Raw genomic sequence first — 13,756 nt, 5'->3', positions numbered from 1 at the left:
TCATAGGGAAAACAGGTGATCTTTCATATTTTCAAAAAAGTGTTATTGTTGGAGCATGTTTAACAGGAGTTAACAACTGAGAAAACAAAAGAAATCATTAGTGTATCAAAAACAACCATCTAAAATGTATACAGTGAGTGGAAGATGAATGGATAATGCAACTCTAAAAGGAAGAAATGCAGCAGCAAATCAGTATTCCAAGAATGAGAATACAGGAATTTAAAGCAAATTGTGCATCAAAAAAGATCTAGTGTACAGCAAATGACTAAAAATTTCAATTTAGACAAAGAAAGACCAATTTTTCCCCAAGTTCTGATATATTTGAGAATTTGTGTAGTTATTAGTTTCTCTATTTAAAATGCATTTTTTTCTGAATTTTTCCAGTTGTATTAATGATGATTCCATGATAAATAACAGGAAAATCACTTTCTACACTAAGCAGAGTTAGCAGAATTAGGAGGCAAATTGAACCCTTTCATCTGGAAGATGAAAATTTGGAAAATTTTCCATTTACAGACATCTTTCTGTCAACATGAACTTCAATGAGGAAAGTTCAGATGATGTCCTCTGCTGTTATCCTTCAGATAGCAGCAGAGGGTATAGGAGATGAAATTGTGTAGAAAATTTTATGGACACAACAGATTTATACATGTCAAAGATTACAGGGCCTTACTGAAGCTGATTTCCCACCACAAACAACAGTATGTTTGCAATCCTCTTTTTCTACCTGCCATGTTATTTTCTAATGAGGCTGGCTTCACAAGAAATGGGTGTTCAATTTTCACAACACCCATGACTAGGCAGAAGATAATCCAAATGTCATCCAGTCACAGCACCCACAAACAATTTATTATTAATGTATGGGCAGGAATTACTGTCAACTTCTTGGGTTTTTTGTTCTGCCTGGATGATTAACCAGAGAATCCTATTACAAATTTTTAAGGATTGATTTATGTGATTTACAAGATTAGTTCCTCTTGCTGTCTGACACATGGTTTAGGCATGATGGCTTGCTGCCTCATTTTAGTCAAGTATATGGAGACTATTTGGGTGAGCATTTCCCTGATAAAGTGATAGGCTGTGGAAACCCTATTGCATGGCCTGATCACCTCCTGGACCTGAATCCACTCTATTGTAACCTGGGAATCATCTGAAGTCCATTATTTAGGCAACACCTACTGACATTGATGTTATTTTGGAGGTTTTACAGCACAATGGCAGCTAAAGGCCATTATGCGACAAACTATGGAAGAAAATAACAGATGTCATTAAAAAGTGAGATGTGCATTATGTGGGATATATGCATTATATTCTGTTATAGCATTGTATCTCTTTTAGGAAAGTGAAAACTGCATTGTCAGATCTGTCATCTAAAATTTGTTTCAAAGCAGGAATGATTTGGGTTGCATGCCTTGATATGAAAATGATTTGCCATACTGCATTATAGAGAAGACAGTCAACTATGATATGCTGGATTGTGATTTGAGCATGACAGTTTGGATAGAAAAGCAGATCTGAAGAAGAAAAAAAAAAAAAAAAAAAAGAGGATAAAAGGGAATAAGGCGTGTTGCCCTATTCTTAGTCTTGTAAGCATGACTTCTACCTTTCAATTAGAGTGAAGTGAGTTTTTTTTTTTTTTTTTTATGTGACTCCCCAAAACATGAGAGGTATTAGAACCTATAGTACTTAGTACCGTGCTTGGGTTGGAGGTTGAGAAGACGAAAGAAGATATTTGTTGACACTGGACTTGAATTTCTGTAGACTGTAATTTTCAGGAAATACGTATGAAGGAAGGTTGTTCCAGAAAACGGCAGTTGAATTAATAAACGAGGATGATGAGAAGTTGGTTCTGTGAGTTTGGAGTTGAACAGTAAATGGATGTTGGCTGGTGGCAGCACGTGTTCGGACTGTTTTGAAAGAGAGAGCGGGAATTATAGAAGCCAATTCAGAGGAACAGTGCCCATGGAAGTATCTGTAGAAGAGGCATGCAGCAGAAACAGTACATCTATGAGAAAGCGAGTGGAGAGACTGTTAGAGATGAATCATTAATTAACCTAACTGCCCGCTTCTGAATGGAATCAAGAAGCCTGAGATAGGTTTTGGGGGCACCACCCCAGATGTGGGAAGAATATTCCATGGCAGGGCAGATTTGCGATTTATACAGAGTGAGCAGCTGTTTGGAAGAAAAGTAACGCCGAGAGTGAAAGAGAAAACCAAGTTTTTTAGATGCAGAGGAAGCAATATTTGTAATGTGCTTGTGCCAAGAGAGATTAGAAGTTAGGGTAATCCCCAAAAGTGATATATCATTTTGCCTAGAAATCGGAGTGTCACTAAAGATAAGCATAGGAGCAGAAGAATCCTTTTTGCGAGATATAAGACAAGACTGAGTTTTAGAAGGGTTGAAATCAACTAAGTTGTCTTTGCCCCATCGGAGAATTACCTGAAGATCGGCATTTAAAGAATTGGTAGCAGATTTTCAAGAAGTTGAAGCTGATTGAGCAGGACAAGGTTTCTCAAAATGGAAAGTGGAATGCAATGTGCTATCATCGGCAAAACTATGGATAGGATTTCCAGTCAATGGAAGAAGGTCATTAATATACAAGAGGAAAAGAGTGGGGGAAAGAACTGAACCTTGGGGGACACCGGCGTTAGTGGAGAAGTTAGAAGACAGAGAGCCATCTACCATCACCCTCAGTGAGCGATCAGAGAGAAAACTGGATAACCAATTACTAAAAACAGTTGGCAAACCATAAGATGGAAACTTGTTTAGAAGACCTTTATGCCAAACACGATCAAAAGCCTTTGAGATGTCAAGAGCAACTACTTGTGTTTCACCGAACCTTTCCATTGAATTAGTCCATAAATGGGTAACATAAGCCAGAATATCACCAGTGGATCGACACTGACGGAATCCATACCGGCGATCAGATGGAAGGTTTCTAGGTAGTTTAAGAGTTGCCGGTTAATTGATTTCTCCATTACTTTAGAAAGAGTAGAAGTAATTGCAATGGGACGGGAGGGATTTGTCACCCTTTTTAGGAACTGGCTCGATATGAGCAAATTTCCAAGCAGAAGGAAAAACACCTTTGGAATAAGAAAGTGAAAAAAGCCGGCAAAGAATAGGAGTAAGTTCAGGAGCACAGGTTTTGAGAAAAGTGGAGAAATACCATCGGGACCTGGAGCTTTCTTAGCATCAAGATTCGTCAAAATCCTTCTGATATCCTTTTGACGGAAGGCCACAGGAGGCATTGAATGGTGCGAGGTGTTTTACCAAGATCATTAATACATGAGCTGGAAGAAAAATGGGAAGCTAGCAGGTCAGCTTTATCCTTGGCTGAAGTGACAACAGAACCATCTGCTTTGGACAGAGGTGGAAGCAGAGATGGGCAAAAGTTGTGTCTAAAAGCTTTGGCAAGAGACCAGAATGCTCGGCTACCATTAGGGCAAGAAGCAAGTTTTCTACTCTTAGCCTGTTCAAACTCTAGTTTGGACTGATTAATAACTGCTTTACAATTGTTGCGAGCTTTGGTGTAGGCAGAAAATGAAACTGAAGAATTAGAAACAAGCCAATTACGATATGCAACATTCTTCTCTTGAACAGCCTTAGCACATTTATTGGAAAACCAAGGTTTAGATAAAGGACGAGGTTTTAAAGTGGAGTGTGGGATAAAGGATTCCATTCCTGCAAGAATAATTTCACTGATACGATCTGAGCAAAAGTTGACATCAGAAGTTTTGAAACAGTAATCCAACCAAGGAAAAGAAGTCTCAACAGGTCATCCCATTTTGCATTCTTGTAATGCCAAACAACACGAGCTTGGGAATAGCTATGAGATAAAGGTTCCATTGGAGAAGAGACAATCACCAAGTTGTGATCTGAAGTGCCTAAAGGACCTCTCACATCGACCGTGTACTTAGAAGGGTTGTTTGTGAGAAAAAGATCAAGCGTATTGGCTGTATGATTAGGATTGTCCGGTATTCTTGTAGGTAAATGAACAATCTGTGCTAGGTCATTAGTAATTGCAAAAGCCTCAGCATCTCGACCTGCTGGGTTGGTGTGACTAGAAAACGGAAACCAGCTGGAGTTGTGAACATTAAAATCACCAAGGAAAATTACCTCACTGTTAGGAAAATTGCAAAGAAAGGAAGTCAAAGAGCTCCAAGTGATTAGTGGAGTTGGGAGAACGGTAGAGACAACAGATGAATTTGACAATGAGGTGGCCAAGTCTGGAGATTCAATTTAATTTGAAGGAGTTTGTTGCCCTCTTTATGACAACATTGAAATTTTTTGTAAAATTGTAGGACAAGGATACCAGCAAATCTGAACAACACCTGAAATTTTTGAATGCATCAGGCAGTCCATGACAGAGCATGTTCAGGTTCAAGGGTAAAAAGGTTATTATGAACACTTCCTTTAAAGGTAAGGTAGATAACTGTAACACAGAATAGGCTACAACTTAGAAACAAAGTGATTTGGGGCATATGTTTACATAAAATTTTCACTGAAAGTATGTTCTACACCTTGAAATTTATATGAAAACTTATAAATTTCAAGGTGTTTTCATATATAAATATTATGAAAACACCTTGAATATTATAAAACAAGAATGCAAAAATTAAGTTGATTTTATGCTAATGGAAATTTTCTAAATTTAATCTAAGTTTGAAAAAATTCACTGACTGCCAAAATTAATATACAGTAAACCCCCGCTATTTGCAGTATCTGTATTCGCGGTTTCGCGTATTCGTGATCGCTGATTTAATATAAAATGAAACCTAAAAAATGTGAAATTTAAGGCGCCGTGAACATTTCCTGCCATAAAAAAGCATGGGCGTAGCTAAAATTATCTTTCCCGGACAAAACAGCGCTCAGTTGTGACAAAATCGCGGGCATCGATGTTTCTCGCTAATCCTTATTCAGTATGTGTTATGCGCTTGTCATGGAAGGTTTCGTCATTTGCTTTTAATTAATTTATATGCTTATAAATTGAATAAATTTATCAATTTATAAATTGATATGCTTACAAAAACAATAAATCTACCATTTTCAGTGTAAAACAGACTTTTTCGAGTGTGTTAATGGAAGAAAGTGACTTTATTGTAGACAAGTTCTTTCTAACCCGTACAAAAATATGGCTACGAATAACAAGGGAAATGTGAAAAGATCAAAGGTGATGACATTATCGAATAAAATTGAGTTATTAGATAAAATTTCTAATGGTGAAAGTGTCTCCTCAGTGGCAAAACATTATAAAATCAATGAGTCAACGGTACAATCAATCAAGAAATCGGAAGAAAAAAAATCTGCCGTAGTGTCCGTGAAAAATTGCTTCAAAAAATTTGCTCTGTAACTCATGATGTTAAATTAGAAAAAAATGGAAAAGGCTTTAAAATCTGTGGATAGAAGACTGAACTCAAAATAAAATTCCGTTAAGTTCACTCATCATTCGTGAAAAGGCAAAACTCCTTTATCAACACTTTAGCGAAACTGGTGATAGCACTGGCGGAATAAGTTTTTTAGCTAGCAAAGACGCTGGTTTGAAAGATTTGTTTGAAATTTCTAATAAATATTACATTTAATATTAAATTGTTTCTTATTTTCATTTCGATGCCATATGCTTGCAATTCACTATGTACTGTCTATGTACATAGTCATATTATGAAGGTACATATAATACATACATAGACAAAATTTTAGACTAGTTTTTCTTATATATTTCATACTTTGGAACGGAACCCCTTTATTACTATGGGAGCCATAACTCAGTATTCGCGTTTTCGGTATTCGTGGCATTTCTCAGGAACGTAACCCCCGCTATTCGCGGGGGTTTACTGTATTTCTTTTTACAACCAGACAGAATAAATGTGATTATATCTACTTTCCTAAACTAAAACAGCCATCGCTGGGGTGACAATTCAACTTTATACTTACCTCCTCTTGCTCAATGGTTTGCTCCTTTAGTTTTTCAATTAGTTGACTTTGCCGAGCAATTTCATCATCTTTCTCATCCATTTGTGCATATAAACGTACTCTTTCTTCTTCAAACTTTACTCTTTCTTCATTTCCTATCGGTTCGGAAGACACCTGTACAGTTGTAGCAGATAAGTTGGAAAGAGATGAAGTTTCAGAAAGACTGAGGGTACTGGATGTGAGATCATTTAATGAAGTCTGTTCTTCTTGAGGAACTGTCTCACCTATAAAGAAAATAAATAAATAAATAAGGTTCAACAGTTATGCATTGTTAAAAAGAAAGACAATGTAGAATATATTAAATTATTCAAGAAATGAAAACATTTTAACCACATTTGTGATAAAATTAATTAGATCAATGAATGATAACTGGCAGAAAATTTCAAACTGCAAAAACCAATATAGTAAATTTAAATTCTTCAGCATTTAGCAATCAGTTATATAATTAATTTTATCACAAACATGGCATAAGGCGTTTTCATTTCAGATACAATTCAACAATCAATAGATTTCTTCCTTCCTTCATGTATCACAGAGAACTTGCCCAAATCTTGCTCTTCTCCTTGCCAACAACTCTTCAAAATAGACAGTTGATACTATCTGCTTGGGGGATAGAATCAACTGTATATTTTGAAGAGTTGTCAGCAAGGTGTTACAAATATCCCATTCATGATGGTAAGAATTCCCCATCTGAAATACCAGATGGGAAATTCTCTCATCATGAATGGGACATTTGTAACTTATTTTTCTTTTCTTTTTTTTTCTTTTTTGTTAACACCCTTTCATAAGTTTGACATGGTCACTGACGAAAGAAATTTAAATATTTACCTACAACTAAACAGTAGTCTTCAGTGAATGTCAATTTTATTTCTAAAATTAACTTAACTCACTAACTGTTAATAACACTTATCCCCATGTTCAATTTATAAAAATACTATGAATGCACGGCATACCAGAAATTCCTATCTACATGCAAACCAACTAAAACAGGGAGAGAGAGGTTTGGCATCTACATCACACAGATGAAGTTGGATTGTCCAGGCAATACTAGGTGTTAGGAGGTTTGCAATATTATCACTTTGCTTTATTAACAGAGGCTTGAGGCTGTGGTTACCATATTTGGCCTCCAAAAGCAGCAGAGCTTCAATGTCTTTTGAGATTATGACAGGAATCAAAGTAAGATCCAACATTCCTTACATTCATTACTTGGTAATATTCCAGGAGAAAACTCATTCAGCTAGCAATACAACCTTGCTATCTCCACTCAACTAGCTGTGAATGCAGCAAGTCAATTCAATATCATTATAGCCTTGGCTGAAAACAACCAACCCAGCAGGATGAAATAAGAATATGGAAGCAAGCTAGATAAGCAGCAGAAGTTGCAAAGTATTCCATCATTTAGTGAAACAGTACCATGTTCCTCCCAGATTTTGTATTTACAATCCAAGGTGCAACCGAGTAGTTTCCAGACTCCCCTTGAGGAGTCTGGAAACTTCTGGGTAGAATCTTAGATTGTAATTATATATAACTGTTTTATATTATCTGATAACTATCTTAAAATATTAAGTAGAATTTATCAAATTTTAGTAATAACAGCAATGCAAGTTTTTGTACTGTTTAAAAAAAAATCATGCTATTTACATAGCTATTATAAGCTTCCATCTCAATCTTTAAACATAGGCATATGCAGTGCATAAAGTTGGGCAGGATGAAGCAGAATGTGATCCTATTTCTTTTCAAGATTCCTGAACATGTCCTATTACTTTTTCAGCAATTGTGACATGTCCTGAGATCATAGCCAAGAAACTTAAAAACAAGAAATAAAACATCAATTATTTCTTTCTTAATTTAAAAAAAAAAAAAAAAAAAAAAATTTTACACGCCATCAAGTTTCCTCTTTTTCACCCACTTCAAGTGCTGGTATGTGTACATAAGGTGTTTCATAATACGAGGGGGTATCAAAAAGTTCATACCCTGACCTAGATAAAACATCAGTAGGAAGATGCCATTTTTAATAAAAGTTGTCTACATATTCAATAACTAACATGTGAAATTTCATTCCTGTACGTGATCAGAGGTGGTACAGCAGAGGTGGAGCCTGGAATCTGAGGAAGGACGCTATGATTGACAAAGTTGAGTATCGAGCAGTGATCAAGTTCCTGCATTTGCAGGAACTTGATCACTGATAACTTGATAACTCAGACCCATACATATTACAAAGCTCAGGAAATTGACAAAGAAATAAAAGCTGTGTATAGGCAGAATTGTCCATCCTATAATGCTGTAAAAAAGTGGAAATATGAGTTCCAGTGCTGTTGTACAAATGTCTTTGATGAGCCAAGAGAAGGAAGGCCATCAACAATCACAAACAGTGAGACAATTGCAAAAGGTTGAGCAGCTTGTGTTGAGTAACAGACGCGTGACAATTCATTTCATCACAAATGCAGTGGGAATTAGTTATGGGTCTGCCAACAGCATTTTACACGACCATCTGTGCATGTCTAAGGTCTCCACACGATGAGTTCCAAGATTGCTGACGCCTCTGCAGAAGCCATTGCCACCACCACCAACTTTGTTGCCCAGTGTGGCTTAAAACTACTGCAGCACCTACCCTATTCTCCTGACCTAGCACCATCAGACTTCTTGTTTTGAGATATGAAGAAACCATTGCAAGGATGCCACTTTGATTCGATGAAATGGAATCGTGGTTTCAGGCAAACAGTGTGGACTTCTATGATCAAAGCATTAAACAACTAATCGATAGATAGGAAGAAATGTGTTACTATACATGGAGAGTACATAAAAAAGGATTAAAGTTCCTGTGAAGTTCCACTTTTCTAGGGCTATTATTTCTAGGTAAAGGTACAAACTTTTTGATATCCCCTCATATGTGGGCCATACTTTCAGGATTGATTCAGGACCTAAAAACATAGAGATATTGTGTGCTTGTCGAACTCCTTTCTCGATTTTAAATTTGCTACTGTCTTTGTCTAGTCTAATAAAGGAGGTAGCACTCTCATATATTTTCTTCAAAATCATAATATATGGGGTATCTATGCCTTGTCTTTCCAGTGCCTGAAACATTGCCTTATGCTGTATGGAGTCAAATGCCTTTTCATAATCCACAAATGCCCAGGCATTTGTTGAGAATCCTGTCCTAAAGCCAGCTTGCTCTTTCGGTTGATTCTCATCAAGTATTCTTTCTAATCTGTTAGTAATGACCCTTGTGAACAACTTGTAAAAAAATTTGCATGCCATCATCTAGCAAGGCACCAGCAAACCAGTTTAGTGTTAATGTATAAGCAGGAGTTATTGTCATGTGCTTAATTAGTCCTCCCGTTTTGCCTAAAAGATTAACCAGAGACATTTCCATTCAAAGGATGATTACATAAGGTACGCAACTGTATGGAGAATTTATGGGAACAACAGCTTCATTATTATAACATTCAAAGATCATAAGGCTTTACTGAAGATGATTTCCCACCACAAGATGCTTTTTATACTTGGTTCCTAGAAGAATATACTTGTGATCCTCTTTTCCTACACTCCATGTTTTCTGATGAAGTTGGCTTCACAAGGAATGGTGTGATCAAGTTTTACAACACTCATGATTACAAAGAAAAAAATTTGCATGCCATCATCTAGCAAGGCACCAGCAAACCAGTTTAGTGTTAATGTATAAGCAGGAGTTATTGTCATGTGCTTAATTAGTCCTCCTGTTTTGCCTAGAAGATTAACCAGAGACATTTCCATTCAAAGGATGATTTACATAATTTACTAAATGAATTCCTCCCTCCATCCAAGTCATATGCAATTTTATGCAAGATGCCACTCTGCCTCATTTTAGTCAAGTACTCAGAGATTATATAGGTGAGTGTTTCACTGATAAATGAATAGGCTACTAGGCCCCCTCATTGTATGGCCTGATCACTTCCTAGACCTAAATCCACTTGATTTGTATCAGTGGAATCATCTGAAATCCATTATTTATGAAGCACCTTGACAACGGTGAAATGCTTCACCAACATGTAGAACAAGGATATACTAGCAAATCTGAACAATACCTGAAATTTTTGAATGTGGTAGGCAGTTCATGAAAAGACACATTCAGGCACGTATTTAAGCAAAAGGCAGTCATTTTTGGGATTTCTTTAAAGGTAAGGTAGATATAGCTGAAAGATAAAATAGGCTGTAACTCAGAAACAAGGCAACTGAATATATATTTATATAAAAAAATCTTTTGTTATTTCAGATTCTGAATCAATCTTGAAAATCAGACGAATACATATTACAAAACACTCTGTATAGCTTATAGTACTGTACATGCACATGTGTATATGTGCACATACAATATTATATTATTCCACTTCTAAACAATGCTGTATTGCACTGTTGATTGCTTCTATGATTTTTCCCTAGCACCGAAGTGACTGATTGGTCTGTAGTTACCCAATTTACTCTTAAAACTGACTTTATGTATTGGTGATATGCTGGCACTTCCCCAGTCCAATAAAGCCCTGATAATTAATCTTAATGGTTCAATTACTTTCTTTTCACCCCTCAAAATCAGTGGGTATATACATTGTTCAGTCAAAACACTGTGACCACTACTTAATAGTGGGTATGTCCTCCTCTTTCTGCCAGTCCAACCACCACATGGTATGACACAGACTCTATAAAGCCTTTGAATGTTGCAGAAACCAGGATTGTTATAATAATAGTATTTGCACCATATAGTGCAAGGAAGCCACAGGCTTTTGCTGCACTGGCAAAAAAAAAACCAAGTAGATAAGAAAACACAAATTATATGCTTCCCTCCTCATACAAGTAAGTATCCAGTTGACCACTGAATTTACTCAAATTGTCAGCCTCAACGTTGTACCTGCAAGGGCAACTTGTTCCAGCTATCAACGACTTGGTGGCTAAAAGAAAACTTCCTACAATCTAATCTAAACCACGATCGCTGTAATTTGAATTTATGACCACTAGTTCTGGAATTGTTTAGAATAGCGAGAATTCCACCTTCATTCATTTTACTAATCCCTTTCAGTGCCTTATAAACCACAATCAGCTCGCCTTTGAGGTACCTGGTTGCCAAGCTCTGTAGCCCACATAATTGGAGTCTTTCCTCATACGGTCATCCTTCTGCCAATGTCACCATTCAAGTTGCCTGTTTTTGGACACTTTCAAGAAGCTCAATGTCTTTTTTTCAGATGAGGTCCCCATACTTGAACACAGTATTCCAAATGTAGTCTTACAATTGCCTTATTTAGTGGGATTATGATCTCCCTATCTCTACAGGATAGTGTTTGATAAATCACCAATAGGACAACTTGGGCTTTCCTGGCTGCCTGTTTACATTGTTCAGAAAACTTCATATCTGCCCGTATTGTAACTCCCAGATCCCTTTCCTCCTCCACTGTTTTTAATTCAACCCCACCAAGTGTACAATTTATTTGTGGGTTGCTATTCTCCAAGTGTAAGTAAGACCTTGCAATTAGCAACATTAAAACATAGCTACCACTTCTCTGAAGCCTGTTCAAGTCATCCTGGCACTGATCATTAACGACTCTGCCAATCTTTACACCATCTGCAAATTTTGACATCATGTCTTCTATCCCTTCATTGATATCATTTATGAAAACGAGAAACAACAATGGTCCAAGAACCGATCCTTGAGGGACCCCCCACTTCTGATGTTACACCAATCTGAAGAATATCCATTAATCACAAGTTCCATTAATATCCATTAATCCCAACCTGTTCAAGCTTGTATATACAGTAACCTCTCATGAGGGACTGAATCAAATGCTTTGCTAAATCCAAATAAACTATGTTGAAATTATTCCCTAAATCCAGCTCATGAGTAAATGTATCAAAATAGCCTACTAAATTAGTTAAGCATGATTTTCTCTTAACAAAGCTATATTGTGTCCTTCAAAATGCCATATCTATCTAAAGGTCCCTTGATTGCACTCTTAATCATTGCCTCTAAGATTTTTCCTACCACTGAAGTCAGCTAACTGATCTGTAGTTGCCAACTTCACTCTTAGAACCACTTTTATGTATTGGTGATAACACTGGCACTTCTTCAATGCAAAGGAACCTCCTGAGTCCAAAGATGCCCTCATAATTATCTTCAATGGTTCAATACACTCCCTCACACTCTCCCCTCAAAACTACAGGGTATAAGCCATCAACTCCGTGAGTCTTACTTGCCTTTATGCACAAAAGTTTTTCTAATAAACAATCATCTGTAATTATGAAATCACTAATTTCATATGACTCAGCCTCACTCTCATGGTCTCTTCTCAGCGTGAAGGGTCTTCCGTCAGTAAAGACAGATGCAAAGTACTTGTTCAATTCATCCGCAACATCAGCTGAATTGTCTAAGACTTTCCCCACACCCAGTGCACAAGGGTCCAATCTGTTTTGCTTTTTTCTTCCTTGTATTCACATAAATGAAAAATTCCTTGTCCCCATTCTTTGCTCTCAATCCACGTAATCCCAGAGACTGTATGGGTTTCATATCAGGAAATTCAAAGTTGCACCTGGAAGAACCTTTTGTATTTGACAAATGATGCTTGAACAATACTGGCAACATGGAAAGGTGCATTGTTCTGCTGGAACACTCCTGTGGTCTGGGAAGAGAGTCACCATGAAGGTGTCTACCTGATCAGCCATAATGGATAGGTAGCTTTTAGCATTCAGAGTGTAGTCTAGGGTTACAAGAGCTCCAAGACATTTCTAGGAACACATCTCCCATACCAAAACACTGGAGTGACTCTTCTCTGGAATTTGTCACCATACCCTCTACCTACCATAGGTAAAGTAATTCGCTGAAAATGCAAATTTTTTCCAGTCATCAACAGTCCAATGGCACCATTCAGATGCAAATTTTAAGTGTTGCTGGTGATTGATGCCTGTATAAACATGGGTAACTACTCCAGGCCCATATGTAGGCCTGGAGTAGTTACCCATGTATTATGGCATTAGACAACCAGGACAGTTGCCAGGAACCTCGCCTTCTGACACTTTGCTCAGAATTAAGAATAGCAACAATGTATATATAGTCGGACCTCTCTTTAACAAACTTCCATATAGCGAAATTTTTTGATATCCCCTTGGTCATTACATTGAAAATAGTTTGCCTATAATGAAGAAAATTTCCATATAACAAACTGATTTCGAGAGACCTGGGTACGCCTTTAGGCAATAAAGCTGTTGTAGAAAGCACAAATCAAGAGCTAAAAGGATTAAGCATTAATCCCATTAGGTTTTAATAGCTAAAGGCTTTAATTCCATGAATTAAGAGCTAAAATTTTACAATTTAATGGTGCCTGTAAAACCCTGCAGGAGGAAACTGCCCAACCACGGCACGGAATAGAAAAAGATGGAAGTTTTTGGGAGAGGCCTTTGCCCAGCAGTGGATTCAGCAATGGCTAAAAAGAAGTAAACCTATACAACTTATCTACTATGCCGAGAAATCCTGGTGGTCAGTTGTCCACAGCCATTGGGAAAGCTTAATTTTCTACTGTCAGCATCCTATTAAAGAATTAGGAGAGAGTGATTTTCCTTTATCTCGGAAATTCATCTGTTGTTTCAAAGAAATGAGTCATCTACACTTTCACTAAATTTCACCTGTCTGTTTACTTGGTAGCTACAAGTGGTCCCTAATTTCAGCTTTGTTTTAACTATTGTGCAAGTAACCTTACAGTGTCTAAGAGGAAATCCTTGGGTGTAGTGTGAAAAAGTGGAAGTGCTTAACAGTGTACATCGTGGCGT

At 37.0% G+C, this 13,756-nt stretch overlaps 1 protein-coding gene across 3 annotated transcripts in view; it reads right to left on the bottom strand.

Annotated features, from left to right (window-relative positions):
- LOC150090678 (kinesin heavy chain-like) overlaps positions 1 to 13,756 on the bottom strand; it is a 400,102-nt gene that overhangs the window by 185,341 nt on the left and 201,005 nt on the right. For all 3 annotated transcript variants that reach the window (XM_090372178.1, XM_090372181.1, XM_090372188.1), the window contains exon 12: positions 5,933 to 6,195. In XM_090372178.1, the coding sequence (XP_090228304.1) occupies positions 5,933 to 6,195 (263 nt within the window). The remainder of the gene's footprint in view (positions 1 to 5,932; positions 6,196 to 13,756) is intronic.

Source organism: Mastigoproctus giganteus, chromosome 1 (genome assembly GCF_048544385.1).
Source record: "Mastigoproctus giganteus isolate SK-2022 chromosome 1, ASM4854438v1, whole genome shotgun sequence".
Lineage (NCBI taxonomy): Eukaryota > Metazoa > Arthropoda > Arachnida > Uropygi > Thelyphonidae > Mastigoproctus > Mastigoproctus giganteus.
Note: the sequence above shows the minus strand (reverse complement) of the source record. Positions and strands in the feature narration are given on the sequence as shown.